General features: G+C 44.5%; 1 protein-coding gene across 1 annotated transcript in view; it reads right to left on the bottom strand.

Moving 5' to 3' along the window:
- Positions 1-3,999: 3,999 nt before the first annotated feature.
- The window catches only part of KCNJ6 (potassium inwardly rectifying channel subfamily J member 6), a 103,980-nt gene continuing 90,609 nt past the window's right edge, over positions 4,000-17,370 (bottom strand). Inside the window, exon 3 of the mRNA XM_069598698.1 lies at positions 4,000-4,325. Within this exon, the coding sequence (XP_069454799.1) occupies positions 4,000-4,325 (326 nt within the window). The remainder of the gene's footprint in view (positions 4,326-17,370) is intronic.

Genomic DNA, 17,370 nt, shown 5'->3' on the forward strand with positions numbered 1-17,370 from the left:
AGTTCAAATAGTTTTTGAATAGAGCTTTTGTCCACTGGCACCCACATTCATAAACACTTTCTGAATATCCCAAAGATACCGACTTCGACCTAAATACAACAGCAAAGGGGGGGGGGAGTAAGAAAACTTAGGGAGAGAGAAACAGGAATGTTGCTTGGAAACTTCAAAACTTAGGCTTTTAAATAAAGTCATAAATAATTTTAAAATTATAGAGTATCATGAGAAATAGACATTTCAGAGCCTTCGTTTGGTTAAACTGTTAAGAGAAAATTGTGCTTTAGAAATAGGCTGAACTTTTTAGATACAGTGGCTGGAATTAAAATATTTGGGAACATAAGATACTAAACTAAATCGATGGAACTAGAACTGGAGAATGAGGGAAACAGCAAAAGAGAGGGTTGGATGGAAGAAGGGGATGGGGAAAGAGACATTTCCTTCCCACGGACCTAGAGTGTCTATGTGTTGGACCAAACCAGGCCAGAAGCCCATGTTTTGAAGAGATTGAAAAGCAATGACCTGACCTTACAAGGATTGCAAGGGTGTTAATCCAAAAGAGTATAGTTTGCCCATGGGACATCCAGAAACATAAACAATTTTATTAGTTACATAAAACTGACATAAACAGGTGATCTTCTAGTCGGAAAGCATGTTGGGGTGGGTGGCAATGAGAATCTGAGGGTCTCAGCAGCCCTTGGGGAGGTCATGCTTCCAGCTGAGTCTCTCTTTTCTCCAGATTGGGGTCAGCTGTGGCAAGTTGTAACCCTTTCGCCTAAAGTTCTTATCTGGCTGATGATACGGCCATGCTTTTATGGGAAAGGGACTCAAATATGCCACTGGACAGATCAAAATATTAAGTTGAGGGTGATCCTCATTCATTATGAATATTGAAGGATTACAATAGGCTTATTTATTTCAATAATGCTGGATTTCCTATGGAAATAAACAAGGGACTGAGTGATCGGAGACTGGATATGGTGGAAGAGAATGCATAGAAACTGTAGAGTCATCTTTGCTGGACTGTCAATGAAAAACACCTTTCAATACTTGCTACTTAGAAAATTCAGTCTTAATGAGCTTCTTTCAGTTCCAAATCTTAACAGTTGACACAAAATACACTGTTAAACTGTGTTAGCAACAATTGTAGAAAAATAGACATGTTTGATAAGGACATTCTAATAAAAGGTTCTTCTGGAGCATCATCATTTAAAGATTCAGAGGCTCACATTACAAAAACGAGATTTGGTTTGTGTTCCGTCTCCAACTACATTGACACCAAAGACAGTGAGAAAAGGGGAAAGACCTCATACCTGGGTGTCCTGTCACAGATACAGAACTGACACGTGTCTGCCCAAAGAGTTGCTAAGGCTCTTTGCTCAATTGTGCGCAAGGGGCCCCACCCCAACCAGACAACAGTCTGTGTTTTGTCCTTCAAGCCTTAGTAAAGCGTTTGGAAAGGCCCACTGAGTCTCCAGGAGCTACGTTAGCAGACGTTTTGCAGCCCCAGCTGGCCTTGCTTTGTGCTGCCATGCCTTTCCCTGCAACTCCAGTGATGCTGCAGGGTTAGCGTCCCCAAGGCAAGAGTGCCCTTTCTAAGGCTACGTTGAGGTAAGGCCACAGTGCCTCCCTACAGCCTGGCAAGAAACACACGGGGCTCCCTCCTCCTCAACTGCAACCTCCTTTTTGGAGTGTGTGGAATGAAAAAAACTAACACATGATCAATGCAAAAAGTGAAATGTTGGCAGGGAGGCAAGAGCTACGGCCAGCAGTTTTGTTTTCCATATGATCAGTGCCAAGTCGCAACTGTCTGGATACAAGGTGTCACAAGTGGGAGAAGAGAGACACCCTCCCTCCCCCGCCACATCAAATTTAGGAGTTACTTTCCTTATCTCTGGGACATGCTTTTTAGTACATGAGGTCCCCAAACTACAGTGAAGGCCTGTGCTATCTGGTTAGGGAAGGCCAGGGCAACAGGGAAGGGCAGCTAGTTTGAGCTCTGCAATCTCCACGGTGCAAAGCCTCAAACTGAGCACAGCTGTAGGAGCTGAAAATGAACTTGGATCCAGTCAATGAATATCTGTGATGGATGGTTGTGTTAGGGAACACACAGTTTATAAATGCAAAATCAACATGAAAGATCTGTTTCAGTGCAAAATCTCCACCTGCCCTTGAGGTTTTGTCTAAGATTCTCTTCTTTCTCTTATTTTTTCATTTGAAACATTTTTCATTTTTGAAAATTAGATTTTCAGCACAAAATATTGTTCCTTCCTTCCCTCCTTCTCTCCTCTCTTCTTTCTTTCTTTTTTCATTTGCCTTTGCAGATTAAAATGAATTAAGACTGTCATTTTTTGGTCATTTTCTTTGACTGGGAGATTCTTTCAATTTATAGTTTCTAACCTGTGGCATACTCTAAAGTGATTCTTTATTAGACGATCACCAAGACTGTTGATCTAATCATTGAATACTGAGCTCTGGTAATTTCATAATAATAATAATAATAAATAACAATGCAATGAATTCTGACGGCTAAGCCCCTAGGTACAGGAAGAGTGTCAGATGGAGTCAAAGGGTATGAGAACATTGATTATAGTATACTTTGCCCACTACATGCCATCGTGAATTTCATGACTTTAGACCCAAACCATCTTTTATGAACTTACCATGTCTCATCTTTAAACTGTGATTATAGAGTGGAAACAGAGGGAGAGTCAGTGGTTTTTTAGAAGAAAAAGTTCTCAAACTACGGTTCTACAAAGGGTGAAACTCACTGGAAAAGCATCAACACATCATTGATGGGAATTCCCTGGTGGTCCTGTGGTTAGGACTTGGCACTCCTCCCCCTGCCAGCGCTCCAGGTACAATCCCTGGTCAGGGAACGAAGATTTCACAAGCTTCGCAGAGCAGTCACCCCTACCCCTCCACCCCACCCCCCCAAAAAAAAGAAGGAAGAAAAACACACACACACAAGAAACAAAAAAAGTGCACGTCATTGGTGGCATGCCAGAGCATGTTCTCCTCCTGAAATTCTGCCCCAAGCTAGTCAGTGAGGTCCTTGTTGTCTTAAAGAGGAGACCTCAGTTTTGTAAACATTTCACAGTATATCAGCATATTGGTGATGGGTTTTGCCATCTACTGGACCTCCAAACTTCCCCCAGACCTATGGCTTATTAGAGTCAACGAAGGGAACAGTGAGGTACCCAAATGGCTGCCAATCTGGGACACAGAACAAAGGCCATGCACTAAAGGGCCAGCGGTCGATGGGATCAAAGAAATCCAGAAAAGAGACATCAGAACAGAAATGCCTACTGTACTTTGGGGATCATTTTTTAAAAATCTTATTTCTAAAGTTATATATCTAAACCTACATTGATCTTACACCTATGTACAGTATTTAGCAGTTGTGTTCTACAGCACTTTTGTACATGCTGGGTTTCGTTACTAACTGCAAAAGAAGATAATTACATAAGGCATATATATGTACAGGGTTTTGTCTTCACCTCACCTGGGTCCTGTAACCGCAACGCCCACAGAGGGCAAGCACCTCGCCCCGTGGATGAAATTTATTGAGATGTGTAAAACGGAGGGCTCGACTCCATGTCTCACTGCGTGAATGAATAGGCACCAGAGACCTTCCTCGTCACATCCCAGGGAAACTCTTTGATGCACCCTTTTGAGCGATCTGCTATTTTACAACACATGCAAGGGAGTAGTGTAAATCTCTAGTCAGATGTGCTCTATCCCGGGAGGAGACCAGGCTGGGACCACAGAAGAGGGCATGTGACACCTTAACCCAATCTGCAAGCTACCTCGTCAATCTGAACTAACTGAGAGGGCAGGTAGATATTTTACACCTTGAAGATTTGTTTCCTGGTAATGCCAAACTGAAATATAAGGAAAGAACAGAGTAACAGACAGACAAGAAAGAGAATGAGAGACAAGGGACGGTTGTGGGGGTGGGGGGTGGGGGTTGGAGAGGAGAAGGGGCGGCCCCGGGCCCGGGGACTAAACTTTGGATTCGTTCTCTAGGTTTGCCACGTCACCATTTCTCTCCGTCTGCTCCTCAGGGTTCTTTTCCTCCTCCTCAGTCTCCAGTTCTGCGTGTTGGTTGAGTTTGCTGGAGACAGACCAGCTCAGGGGCAGCTCGGCCCTGCTGGCTAACTCGGCCAGCTCTTTGGCGCTGAGAGATGGGGTGCTGGTCTCGTAGGTCTCATGGAAGCTGTTGTAGTCAACTTCGTAGAACCCGTCCTCCAGCGTCAGGACAGGCGTGAATCGGTACCCCCAGAGGATCTCACTGGTAATGTAGGAGCTTCGAGCTTGGCACGTCATCCCTGCAGAGAGGAGAGTAGAAGGATTAGTGCGTGTGTGTGTGTGTGTGTGTGTGCACACGTGCGCACGTGCAGGCTTCCCACTGACCAGGGGGCTCAGGGACCTGGGCAGTACTGCTGCGTGTAATGTTGAGACTGTGACCTGTATAGGCTGTTGTAACAGGGAGGAACAGATCTGACTCCATATTTTATCTGCTTCCTTTAACCTTTGCACTCTGTTGCTTTTGCTGCAACTTACGAATGTTGCCGATAGCCTGAAATATACAGGAGACCCCATTTTCAAAGTTCTGACCTTTGAAGGTATAACATTGTCCTATTGGTACCGAGATAAAAAGCTGCAGAACAGAGAATAGCATTTGTCTTGCTGGAGTTTACAGGAAGGTCATGACCTGAACTATGTGGACAGTTGCAAGAAGGAAGGATTTCCCCTCTGAGAAGTTTGATGTTTTCGAACTGTGGTGCTGGAGAAGACTCTTGAGAGTCCCTTGGACTGCAAGGAGATCCAATCAGTCCACTCTAAAGGAAATCAGTCCTTAATATTCATTGGAAGGACAGATGCTGAAGCTGAAGCTCCAATACTTTCACCATCTGATGCAAAGAGCAGATTCATTGGAAAAGACCCCGTTGCTGGGAAGGATTGAAGGCAGGAGGAGAAAGGGATGACAGAGGATGAGATGGTTGGATGGCATCATCGGCTCAATGGACATGAGTCTGAGCAAACTCCAGGAGGTAGTGTAAGACAGGGAAGCTGGGGTTCCCTGCTGCAGTCCATGGGGTCCCAAGGAGTCAGACATAAGTGAGCAACTGAGCAATGACAACCATACATCCTCCCCTTTTAATATAAAAGGAGCCTGAATTCTAAGTCAGGTAAGATGGTTCTTTGGGACACTAGTCCACCATCTTCTTGGTTTGCTGGCTTTCCAAATAAAGACTTCTTTCTCGATTTACTGGCCTGTTGAGCAGTTCAAGCTTGGACTCGGTAACAGCGCCGCAACTAGGGAGGTGTGCTTCTCGTCACAGACGGCTAGCGTGCTACCATATGCGTGTGCTCTCTTGCGGAGTCCTAGGGAGCGAGGTGGCAGTGCTGGCCCACAGCAGGCAAAGCTTGCCTGCGAGGTCACAGGACATCATGTGTGCACACGCACACGGGTACACACTCATGTGGCTGTGCCTTGTCCACGTTTTGTTCCAGATTCACCTGAGGTCATAACCGGGATCTGACATTGCTTTCAGAGGCTTTGCCTGAGCCCCACTGGGATTTGAGTGCAGCAGCCACAGACTTAGAAAGAAAGTTGACTTATGAGCTACACTTACATGCCCTTAAGCTGGAGGCCTACGTCCCTGACACATAGGCCATGACAGTGGTTCCCCAAATAAGGCTGGAAAGGAAACCCACCGGAGTTTGTACTTTCCCTAGGACTAGTGGACATGTCTTTCAGCTCATGCAATAATATAACAAAGTCACTCCCCACCTCACCCGCTCTTCCTGCTTATAGACAAGAAAACTTTTTCTAATTTGCACAAAAATGCCATGTGAGCTACTGGCAGCCCAGGAGTTAGGAGTGGCTTCCTTTTACAAGTGAAAAGGCAGAACAAGGGAAATCCCACCTGTTACCTTAAGGAGAGAAAACAAGGCAACAGGCTTGGGGTGAAATAGAGGAATGTCATTGGTACATTTCCGCCCCCCCCCACCACAAGGTCAAAGAATTCTCTTATGAAACTTCTCAGGAACTGGAAGCATTCGCCGTCCCTTCAGGTCTGATTTTCCCTTCAACTCAGTAAGCTCAGTGCTAAAAGCCCATCCTGTTTTTAGGAGCCCATGAAAACTTTTATTTTCTTTTAAAGTCAGAAGAAAAAAAAAAAGAGATTTCAGGTAGAAGAAAATGTTAATATATTCATCTCTATATAAAATATATTACATATTCAATGGACATGGGTTTGAGCAAACTCCAGGAGATAGTGAAGGACAGGGAAGCCTGGCATGTTGCAGTTTATGGGGTCGCGATGAGTCGGACATGACTGAGGGACTGAGCAATGAACAACAACAGCAGCATATTACACAGTACGCGTGCAGGCATGCTCAGTCACTTAAGTAGAGTCTGACTCTTTGTGACCCCAGGGACTGTAGCCCGCCAGGCTCCTCTGTCCCTGGGATTCCCCAGGCAAGAGTACTGGAGTGGGTTGCCATGCCCTCCTCCAGGGGATCTTCCTGACCCAGGGAGCGAACCTGCATCTCTTGCATTGCAGGCGGATTCTTGACCACTGAGCCACCAGGGAAGCCCTCATTACATATCATATGAAGTAGGTTATATACTTTATACATATTATATCATGTAATTCTATAAAAATATAACTAAACATTTAAAAAATGGAATAAGGAGACCACAGAGGTGAAGCTCTGGAGGACTCATGATATTCCTACTGCCTCCTTGTGTTCATTCATCCAGGGGAGCAACCAGTCACTCATATATTGTCCGTCAGGACAGTGAATAACATGCATTAAGCAATTGCTTTATGCTCAATGCAGTTGGGATAAGGAGAATAGGACACAAATAGGTTTTACACAGAAGGGTTCAGATCTACAAAATATTCCCACAGCGGTGCATTGACTTCTCATGGCTAAAAGAAGAAAATGGTCCTAAGGATCGGGACTTAAGGAGGCAGGGACTAAGGGACTGGCCTGCGGCAGCTGGCAGAGTCTGAGCCCACACAGTCCTCATTTAGCCCTTTGCTCTTCCTCTGAACCTCCGAACTGAATGCTACTCTTCTTCAATATTTTCCTGACTTGCCAATGGTTTGGTCCCCTCACCCCCCATGCCTCTAAAACAAGTTTACAAGGCCACTAGGCATCGCAAAGCAAAGAACAATAGCATCTTGTTTTGATTTTTCAAAGAACGTTTCTCTTTGGAGGTAGCAAGTCTTTAGCTGTGTTTGGGAGTCATGGGGGAAGGCAAGTGATGGGAGGGTTATACGGGCTCAAAGTGAGGCGCAGACAGGAAGTCAAAAGGAAAGATGATAAAACAGTTATAACTTTTTTCCCCATAAAAGAAGCGTATGTTTATTTTAACATGACTAGAAAACAGAGACAGGCACATAAAATAATATCCACCCAGATTTTCATTTCTGGTTATGTAAATAGCCAAATTTACATAAAGACTAGTTCCAAATAGGAAAAGGAGTACATCAAGGCTGTATATTGTCACCCTGCTTATTTAAATTATATGCAGAGTACGTCATGAAAAATGCTGGGCTGGAGGAAGCACAAGCTGGAATCAAGATTTCCAGGAGAAATATCAATAACCTCAGATATGCAGATGACACCACCCTTATGGCAGAAAGTGAAGAAGAACTAAAAAGCCTCTTGATGAAAGTGAAAGAGGAGAGTGAAAAAATTGGCTTAAAGCTCAACATTCAGAAAACGAAGATCATGGCGTCGGGTCCCATCACTTCATGGGAAATAGATGGAGCAACAGTGGAAACAGTGTCAGACTTTATCTTTTTGGGCTCCAAAATCACTTCAGAAGGTGATTGCAGCCATGAAATTAAAAGACGCTTACTCCTTGGAAGGAAAGTTATAACCAGCCTAGACAGCATATTAAAAAGCAGAGAGGACTTCCCTGGTGGTCCAGTGGCTAAGACTCCACGCTCCTAATGCAAGGGGCCTGGGTTCGATCCCTGGTCAGGGAACTAGATCCACATGCTGCAACTAAAGATTCCAACAAAGGTCAAAGATCCCATCTGCCACAACTAAGACCTGACACAACCAAATAAATAAATATTAAAAAAAAAAAAAAAGCAGAGACATTACTTTGCAACAAAGGTCTGTCTCGTCAGTTCAGTTCAGTTCAGTTGCTCAGTCATGTCCGACTCTTTGCGACCCCATGAATCACAGCACACCAGGCCTCCCTGTCCATCACCATCTCCCGGAGTTCATTCAGACTCATGTCCATCGAGTCCATGATGCCATCCAGCCATCTCATCCTCTGTTGCCCCCTTCTCCTCCTGCCTCCAATCCCTCCCAGCATCAGAGTCTTTTCCAATAAGTCAACTCTTATGAGGTGGCCAAAGTACTGGAGTTTCAGCTTTAGCATCATTCCTTCCAAAGAAATCCCAGGGTTGATCTCCTTCAGAATGGACTGGTTGGATCTCCTTGCAGTCCAAGGGACTCTCAAGAGTCTTCTCCAACACCACAGTTAAAATGCATCAATTCTTCGGCGCTCAGCCTTCTTCACAGTTCAACTCTCACATCCATACATGACCACAGGAAAAACAATAGCCTTGACTAGACGGACCTTAGTCGGCAGAGTAATGTCTCTGCTTTTGAATATACTATCTAGGTTGGTCATAACTTTTCTTCCAAGGAGTAAGCGTCTTTTAATTTCATGGCTGCAATCACCATCTGCGGTGATTTTGGAGCCCAAAAAAATAAAGTCTGACACTGTTTCTACTGTTTCCCCATCTATTTCCCATGAAGTGATGGGACCCGATGCCATGATCTTCGTTTTCTGAATGTTGAGCTTTAAGCCAACTTTTTTGCTCTCCTCTTTCACTTTCATCAAGAGGCTTTTTAGCTCCTCTTCACTTTCTGCCATAAGGGTGGTGTCATCTGCATATCTGAGGTTATTGATATTTCTCCTGGCAATCTTGATTCCAGCTTGTGTTTCTTCCAGCCCAGCGTTTCTCATGATGTACTCTGCATAGAAGTTAAATAAGCAGGGTGACAATATACAGCCTTGACGGACTCCTTTTCCTATTTGGAACCAGTTTGTTGTTCCATGTCCAGTTCTAACTGTTGCTTCCTGACCTGCATACAGGTTTCTCAAGAGGCAGGTCAGGAGGTCTGGTATTCCCATCTCTTTCAGAATTTTCCACAGTTTATTGTGATCCACACAGTCAAAGGCTTTGGCATAGTCAATAAAGCAGAAATAGATGTTTTTCTGGAACTCTCTTGCTTTATCCATGATAAAGAGGAGCAGATGTTGACAATTTGATCTCTGGTTCCTCTGCCTTTTCTAAAACCAGCTTGAACATCAGGGAGTTTATGGTTCACATATTGCTGAAGCCTGGCTTGGAGAATTTTGAGCATCACTTTACTAGCATGTGAGATGAGTGCAATTGTGTGGTAGTTTGAGCATTTTTTGGCATTGCCTTTCTTTGGGATTGGAATGAAAACGGACCTTTTCCAGTCCTGTGGCCACTGCTGAGTTTTCCAAATTTGCTGGCATATTGAGTGCAGCACTTTCACAGCATCATCTTTCAGGATTTGAAACAGCTCCACTGGAATTCCATCACCTCCACTAGCTTTGTTCGTAGTGATGCTTTCTAAGGCCCACTTGACTTCACATTCCAAGATGTCTGGCTCTAGGGTTTTTCCAGTAGTCAGTATGGATGTGAGAGTTGGACCATAAAGAAAGCTGAGCACCGAAGAATAGATGCTTTTGAACTGTTGTGCTGGATAAACATCTGAGAGTCCCTTGGACTGCAAGGAGTTCCAACCAGTCCATCCTAAAGGAGATCAGTCCTGGGTGTTCATTGGAAGGACTGATGTTGAAGCTGAAGCTCCAATACTCTGGCTACCTGATGCAAAGAACTGACTCATTTGAAAAGACCCTGATGCTGGAAAAGATTGAAGGCAGGAGGAGAAGGGGATGACAGAGGGTGAGATGGTTGGATGGCATGACCAACTCAATGGACATGGGTTCGGGTGGGCTCCGGGAGTTGGTGATGGACAGGGAGGCCTGGCATGCTGCCATTCATGGGGTCGCAAAGAGTCGGACACTACTGAGAGACTGATCTGAACTGAAAATAGCCAAATGGAACTAGAAATTAAAAATACAATGATTAAAATTAAACTCTATATGTTAAATTTATGTTAAAATCAGTTGGTTTCACATCTGATTGGAATTGGCTGAACAGAGAATCGGAAACTTGAGATACAGGTGTGAAGAAACAACGCAGGATGCAGCCAAGAGGATGTCCTCAGGGAGATGGGGAAAGGACCTCTGAAAACCCTCTCCTCCATGAAGGTAACGAGGACATTGGCAGAAATTGACAATACAAACTCTTCAAAACTCTGTAAATGAACTCCAGGAGTGTTTGTTCAAGAAAAATGGAGGAATCTCAGTAAGAACCCTGAGCTTGGCAAAGTTTCAGCGTCCCCCTGCTCAGCTTATGTTAGACTTCAAAATCAATAGCTTGGGCTTCTCCTGGGGGCTCAGTGGTAAAGAATTGACCTGCCAGAGCAGGAGATGTGGGTTTGGCCCCTGGTCTGGGAGGACTCCACTTCTGAGAGGCAACTAAGCATGTGAGCCACAACTGCTGAAGTCTGTGCATTCCAGAGCCCATGATCAGCAACCAGAGAGGCCCCCACAATGAGAAGTCCATGCACGGCACCCAGAGAGTGGCCCCTGCCTGCTCCAACTAGAGAAAAAGCCCAGGCAACAGTGAAGACCCAGCACGGACAACAATAAAAAAAAAACAACACAAAAACAACAAACCCAATAGCCAGCAATTGTGGTGCAAAAGAGCAGCTAGCAACTCCTGGAGGGGTAGGAACAGAATTGGAGCTCTTTCAAAGTCTCATGTTCAGAACTGTCATTATTTGAAGTTTCTAGCAGTTCCGTAGAAAACCCCATTCACAAAACATGTGTCTTTTTTGACCAGGCACAGATCTTGCCCAATGAAAATAGCCTTTTTCCTTGGGTCATTTGTTGAAAACAATCAGTGGCTAAATTTTGTACTCCCCTTCCCCCAAATACATATGTTGTTCCAACCCCCCCAGAACCTCAGATTGTGACTGCATTTGAAGAGAGGGTCTTTAAAGAGGCAATTAAATTAAAATGAAGCCATGCAGGGGTGTCCCAATTCTCTGTTACTGGTGTCATTATGAGAAGAGATTAGTTATACGGACGAGGACAGAAGAAAGACTATTTGAAGACACAGAGAAGATCGCCACCTCTATTCACAGACTGAGCAGGGAGCAGCCGACCTTGCCAGTGCCTTCATCTTGCACGCCTAGCCTCCAGAATTATGAGACAATGAATTTCTGGTGTTTAAGCCTCCCAGTCTGTAGTGCGTTGTGATGTCAGCTCTAACAAATGAACATGCTTATTGAATTTCAGTGGAATAGTCAAACACATTTTCATAGCACCACTTTAATAAGATTATGTTGTTGTTCAGTCACTGAGTCATGTCTGACTCCTTGCAACCCCATGGACTGCAGCACGCAAAGGCCTCCCTGTCCTTCATTATCTCCCAGAATTTGCTCAAACTCATGTCCATTGAATTGGTGATGCCATCTAACCATCTCATCCTCTGTCATCCCCTTCTCCTCCTCCCTTCACTCTTCCAGCATCAAAGTTTTTTCTAATGAGTTGGTTCTTTGAATCAGGCGGCCAAAATGTTGGAGCTTCAGCATCAGTCCTTCTAATAAATATTCAGGGTTGGTTTTGTTTTGGATGGACTAGTTTGATCTCCTTGCAGTCCAAGAGACTCTGAAGAGTCTTCTCCAACACCACAGTTCAAAAGCATCAATTCTTCGGTGTTCAGCCTTCTTTATGGTCCAACTCTCACATCTGTACATGATTATGGGAAAAACCATAGCTTTGACAATATGGAGCTTTACTTTGTCGGCAAAGTGATGTCTGTGCTTTCTAATATTCTGTCTAGGTTTGTTACAGCTTTTCTTTCAAGGAGCAAACCTCATAATTTCATGGATGCAGTCACCGTTCGCAGTGATTTTGGAGCCCAAGAAAATAAAGTCTGTCGCTGTTTTCATTTTTTCCCCATCTACTTGCCATGAAGTGATGGGACCAGATGCCATGACCTTAGTTTTCTGAATGTTGAGTTTTAAGCCAGCTTTCTCAGTCTCCTCACTACTGTGTGTAAACTAGATAGCTAGTGGGAAGCTGCTGTATAGCACAGGGACCTCAGCTGTGTGCTCTGGGATGACCTGAAGGGTAGGATGGGGGTGGGGGGGAGGGAGGCTCAAAAGGAAGGGGGTATATGTAAGCACAGAGCTGATTCACGTTGTTGTATAGCAGAAACTAACACAGCAATATAAAGCAAATCCCCTCCAATTTAAAAAAATGAGTAAGTGAGATTTAAACAAATGCCCATGGATGCTTTTCCGAGTTTTAGCCATCTTTTGGTGTCCTAATTCATTGTGGAAGAGATAAAAAAAGAATATGAATATATTTGTCTAACAGTATTACAAAGTATTTCTAGTGTAAGCCGTGAATTTTCATTTCCTTCAGAAAGATCCCTGTCTTACATATTGACATTGGTCCCAGTCCATTCTTAGAAAAAATGTGATTTTTACTGTTGTTGAAAATATAACCAAATAAAACCAACTCAGATGGAGCTGCCAACATTACATCAGTGTGTGGCGATGGAGCCCTTGTGATTTCCAGAGTCACTTAACTCAGGGAAGTGTGACTGACTCGGAGAACAAGTTTTCATGGGTTTTGTTTGAGGCTTTGGAATGAGTGTGAGCAGAGGATGCAGAATTTTATTTCTTTAATAAAGAAGATGAAACATGAAAACATACAAATATTGGCAACACTGATAAAGGAACACAGGAATGAGGAAGGTATATGCACCATGCAGGCGAATGTTTAGATACCGTGTATCTATATACGTGGGCTTCCCACACGGCTCAGTGGCGGAGGATCTGCCTGCCAAGCAAGACACCCCAAGTGAGTTTGATCCCTGGGTCGGGAAGATCCCCTGGAGGAGGGTGTGACAATCTACCTTAGTATTCTTGCCTGGGAAAGGCCACGGACAAAGGAGCCTGGCGGGTACAGTCCACGGGATCACAAAAGAGTCAGGCACGACTAACAACAACAGCAAATCCATACGCACATAGAAACAATGAGACAAGAGGGGACTTTCTTGAATCCAGAAAAAAAGAAGATTCAATCCGTGTGTATGCCATTGTGTTTGCTTTTCGTATCAGAAAGATCATTACGTTGTCCCGAGGTAGGTGTCTTAAGCGAGCGTGGAAAACGAGATGCTTCTTTTGTCGAAATGAGCAAAACCTGAAAAGTCTGATCTCCAAGTTGGGGGGCAGCTGCTTTACTCCGGGCCGCCTTGCTGCTTGCATTTCTAATTCTTATGCCTGCACGTGTGCTGTCTGCTCTATCTTGAATGCCTTTTCTTCAGCGGCATCTTGCTCATCTCATCAGAGCTGATTTACTCTCTTCTTTTCTACCTCCTCTGGGACTCATGGGCTTCCCTCGTAGCTCAGCTGGTAAAGAATCCGCCTGCAATGCTGGAGACCTTGGTTGGATCCCTGGGTTGGGAAGATCCCCTGGAGAAGGGAAAAGGCTACACACTCCTGTATTCTGGCCTGATCGCAGAGTCGGACACGACTGAGCGACTTTCACTTTCCCTTTCCCTGGGACTGACCTCTCTTGAATTAGGACTAGGAACCCAGGGCTAGCAGGACAGACAGTACAGTGAAATCCCATCCCAGCCTTCTCACAGCTTCTGCAACTCAGGCTAAGCTTCTGGTTTCCTTGTCAGCTGGCGTCCTTGTAGGATGGTGAATGCCTCGAGGTTTCTTTTTTATCTCCATACCGTTTAGCAAGTGTTTCACCGTAGGAGGTTCCTCCCAGATACCTGTTGTTAAGTGAAGAGGATGGACCTAAGGAACTCTAGAGAAATGTTGATTAGAAATGTCTGACATGTATCATTAAATTAAAAGATGGCTTGTGGTCCTTAGAAAAGAAAGTGGGAGATTTCTGCTTCCTGGGTTATGTCAGATTATCTGGGAAGGACTCTCAGCTAGATGCGAACTAGATACCAGAAAATTACAAACATTTGAATTTTATCCAAAGTAAGTTCAATAAAAAGTAAGGGATGGGATTTCTGGGCTCGGTGATGATGGAGTCAGTCCAGCCTTTCCTTCCCATTGCTTATAGCCAAGACTTCTGGACAAAATACAAAACACAGCCACCTGCAGACTCTGGAATGTTACCATTAGGGGGACGATAAGGGTTTAAAATTCAACATTCAGAAAACTAAGATCATGGCATCCAGTCCCATCACTTCATGACAAATAGATGGGGAAACAATGGAAACAGTGACAGATTTTATTTTCTTGGGCTCCAAAATCACAGCACATGGTGACTGCAGCCATGAAATTAAAAGACGTTTGTTCTTTGGAAGAAAAACTATGACAAACCTAGACAGTATATTAAAAAGCAGAGACATTACTTTGCCAACAAAGGTCCATATAATCAAAGTTATGGTTTTTCCAGTAGTCATGTGTAGATGTGAGAGTTGGACCATAAAGAAAGCTGAGCACTGAAGAGTTGGTGCTTTTGAACTGTGGTGTTGGAGAAGACTCTTGAGAGTCCCTTGGACTGCAAGATCCAGCCAGTCAATCCTAAAGAAAACCAAGCCCAAATATTCATTGGAAGGAACAGATGCTGAAGCAGAAGCTCCAATACTTTGGTCACCTGATGTGAAGAACTGACTCACTGGAAAAGACCCTGATGCTGGGAAAGATTGAAGGCGGGAGGAGAAGGGGACAACAGAGGATGAGATGGTTGGATGGCATCACCGACTCAATGGACATGGGTTTGGGTGGACTCTGGGAATTGGTGATGGTACGGAGGCCTGGTGTGCTGTGGTTCATGGGGTCGCAAAGGGTTGGACACGACTGAGCAACTGAACCAGCAATACTGTGCAACATAATATGTGACTTACATTATTTTGTACTTATCAGGTATTATATTTTAAAAAGGGCTTCCCTGGTGGCTCAGATGGTAAAGTGTCTGCCTGCGATGCAGGAGACCTGGGTTCAATCAGTAATTCCATTTTTTGTTGTAGTGTTAGCCTGCGTATGTTTTGTGTAAGGGCCCTTCTTGTTCTGTGTTTTAAAAACTGTTCCCCCCCCCCTTTTTTTCCCTTGAAGAATAGTTGATTTACAATGTGTTAGTTTCAGGTATACAGCAAAGTGATTAAGTTATATGTGTATATCTTCTTTTCAAAGTATTCTCCAGTGTGGTTTATTACAAGATACTGAATAGTTCCCTGTGCTATAGAGTAGGTCCCTGTTGTTTATATGAACTTACTCTTTTTATGTAAAGAATTGGAAACAGTAGAAAAGAATTGTGACATAATCTAATCTATATTACTCTGCTTTGTACTATCATTTATGGGTTTCCCTGTAGCTCAGCTGGTGAAGAATCTGCCTGCAAAGCAAGAGACTCTGGTTCAATTCCTGGGTCAGGAAGATCTACTGGAGAAGGGATAGTATACCCATTCCAGTATTCTTGGGCTTCCCTGGTGGCTCAGATTGTAAAGAATCCACCTGCAATGCAGGAGACCTGGGTTTAATCCCTGTGTTGGAAAGATCCCCTGGAGAAGGGAACAGCTACCCTTTCCAGTATTCTGGCCTGGAGAATTCCATGCAGTGTACAGTTCATGGGGTCCCAAGGAGCTGGACTGTCATTTAAATGTTTCCAAGCATCTGTTGGCTCAAAATGGCTATAATGATTTTCTTCAAGCTATTCTGTTCTCAGAACTGCTAACCACTATTTTTTTGGGTGATATTTATTAAATGCAACCCATATGCTAAGTACTGCGTTCCTAGCCTCAAGGGACCAACAGTCCATCTTTTCATTTCTGTAGCAGTTCAGCCTTGGATATTCTGACTGGGACTTTCAGAAGTGAGGACCCTGGCCTAAAGACCAAGGACTCATCAAGACCAACATCCAATTGGATGCCTGGGGCCTTTGGAATGAATGGTGGGGATGGGGAGGGAGGTTTGGTACCTCTGGGGTCTAACCTGCATTCCTGTCTCCTTGGCTCCATGTTCTAGCTGCTGGTGTTAAACGGAAGTGCGTGATTGTGTTTGCCACCTTTCAACTAACTTTTCATGCATTTTTGTTTCCTTGACAGTGAGTCAGAAATTAGGTCTCTGTAGAGTAGAATGCCGCCTACTCAGCCTCCTTGACTGTTTTCTGTGCAAATAAGCCTGGGAGATGCCACCACTGCAAGTCAACTTAGAGGAGGGTGAGATGAAGTTGGAGACGGGGATGCGGTTGGAAGACTTGTGCTCTGAATGACAGTCTCCATTTCTCTTATTCTGCATTATCATGTCACTGTCACCTTCATGGAACACTCCTAAGTAGCTGCTCTGAGCTGGGGCTTTCCCAAGGCCTTTACTGTGTCTATTTCACTTAATCCTTACACCAGTGCTGTGAGCAGGTGCTGTTGTGCTACTCTTGTTCTACAGATGAGGAAACTGAGGAGTGGAGACCACTCATGTCCCGTCCCTGGGGAATCTGGCCTCTCCATCTCAAGAAAAACAGCTGGACACTGACATTATAAGACAGCATGGAGGCCAGTGGGGTCGGAGGAGAAAGGGCCTCTTGGCATGTTCTTGGGCCAGGCAAGCCTTTTTGACTTTGTGCTTGAGAAGGCTGCTTGATTTCTGCCAAAGCTTGTCGGGTCTAAGTTATTTCCCCAAAGCCCAAAGGGGTAGGGCTGTGTGTGTGCATGTGTGTGTGTGTGTGTTTGTGTTTGTGCTTTAAAAAATTTATTGCACTTAATTTCTCTACTGAGAACTTCTCTGGTGTGTGTTAGTCGCTCAGTCATGTCTGACTCTTTGCAACCCCATGGACTGCAGCCCTCCAGGCTTCTCTGTCCATGGCCCGAATACTGGAGTGGGTTGCCATTGCCTTCTCCAGGGAATCTTTCTGACCCAGAGATTGAACATGGGTCTCCTGCATTGCAGGCAGATTCTTTACTGTCTGAGCCAATTTCTGGTTAATCTTTCAAGAGTTTAACTCACTTGGAAGCAAATAAAAACAGCCCATCTCTTTTGGTGGTGTTCCCTTCCCTGAGTAAGATGGTGTTAGAGTAAGGAGTGGTGAAGGAGGCAAGGCTTGGTGGTGGTGTTGAACAGAAAGCCTGAAAGCCAGGAAACCAAGCTGAGGCCCAGCTGAGGGATCTGATAAGCCCTGAGCCAACACGGGTAAGGCCCTGCAAGATGGAGGTTTAACAGACAGAGTCCTATTTTTAGATTCATGGTGAC

Source organism: Ovis canadensis, chromosome 1 (assembly GCF_042477335.2).
Source record: "Ovis canadensis isolate MfBH-ARS-UI-01 breed Bighorn chromosome 1, ARS-UI_OviCan_v2, whole genome shotgun sequence".
NCBI lineage: Eukaryota > Metazoa > Chordata > Mammalia > Artiodactyla > Bovidae > Ovis > Ovis canadensis.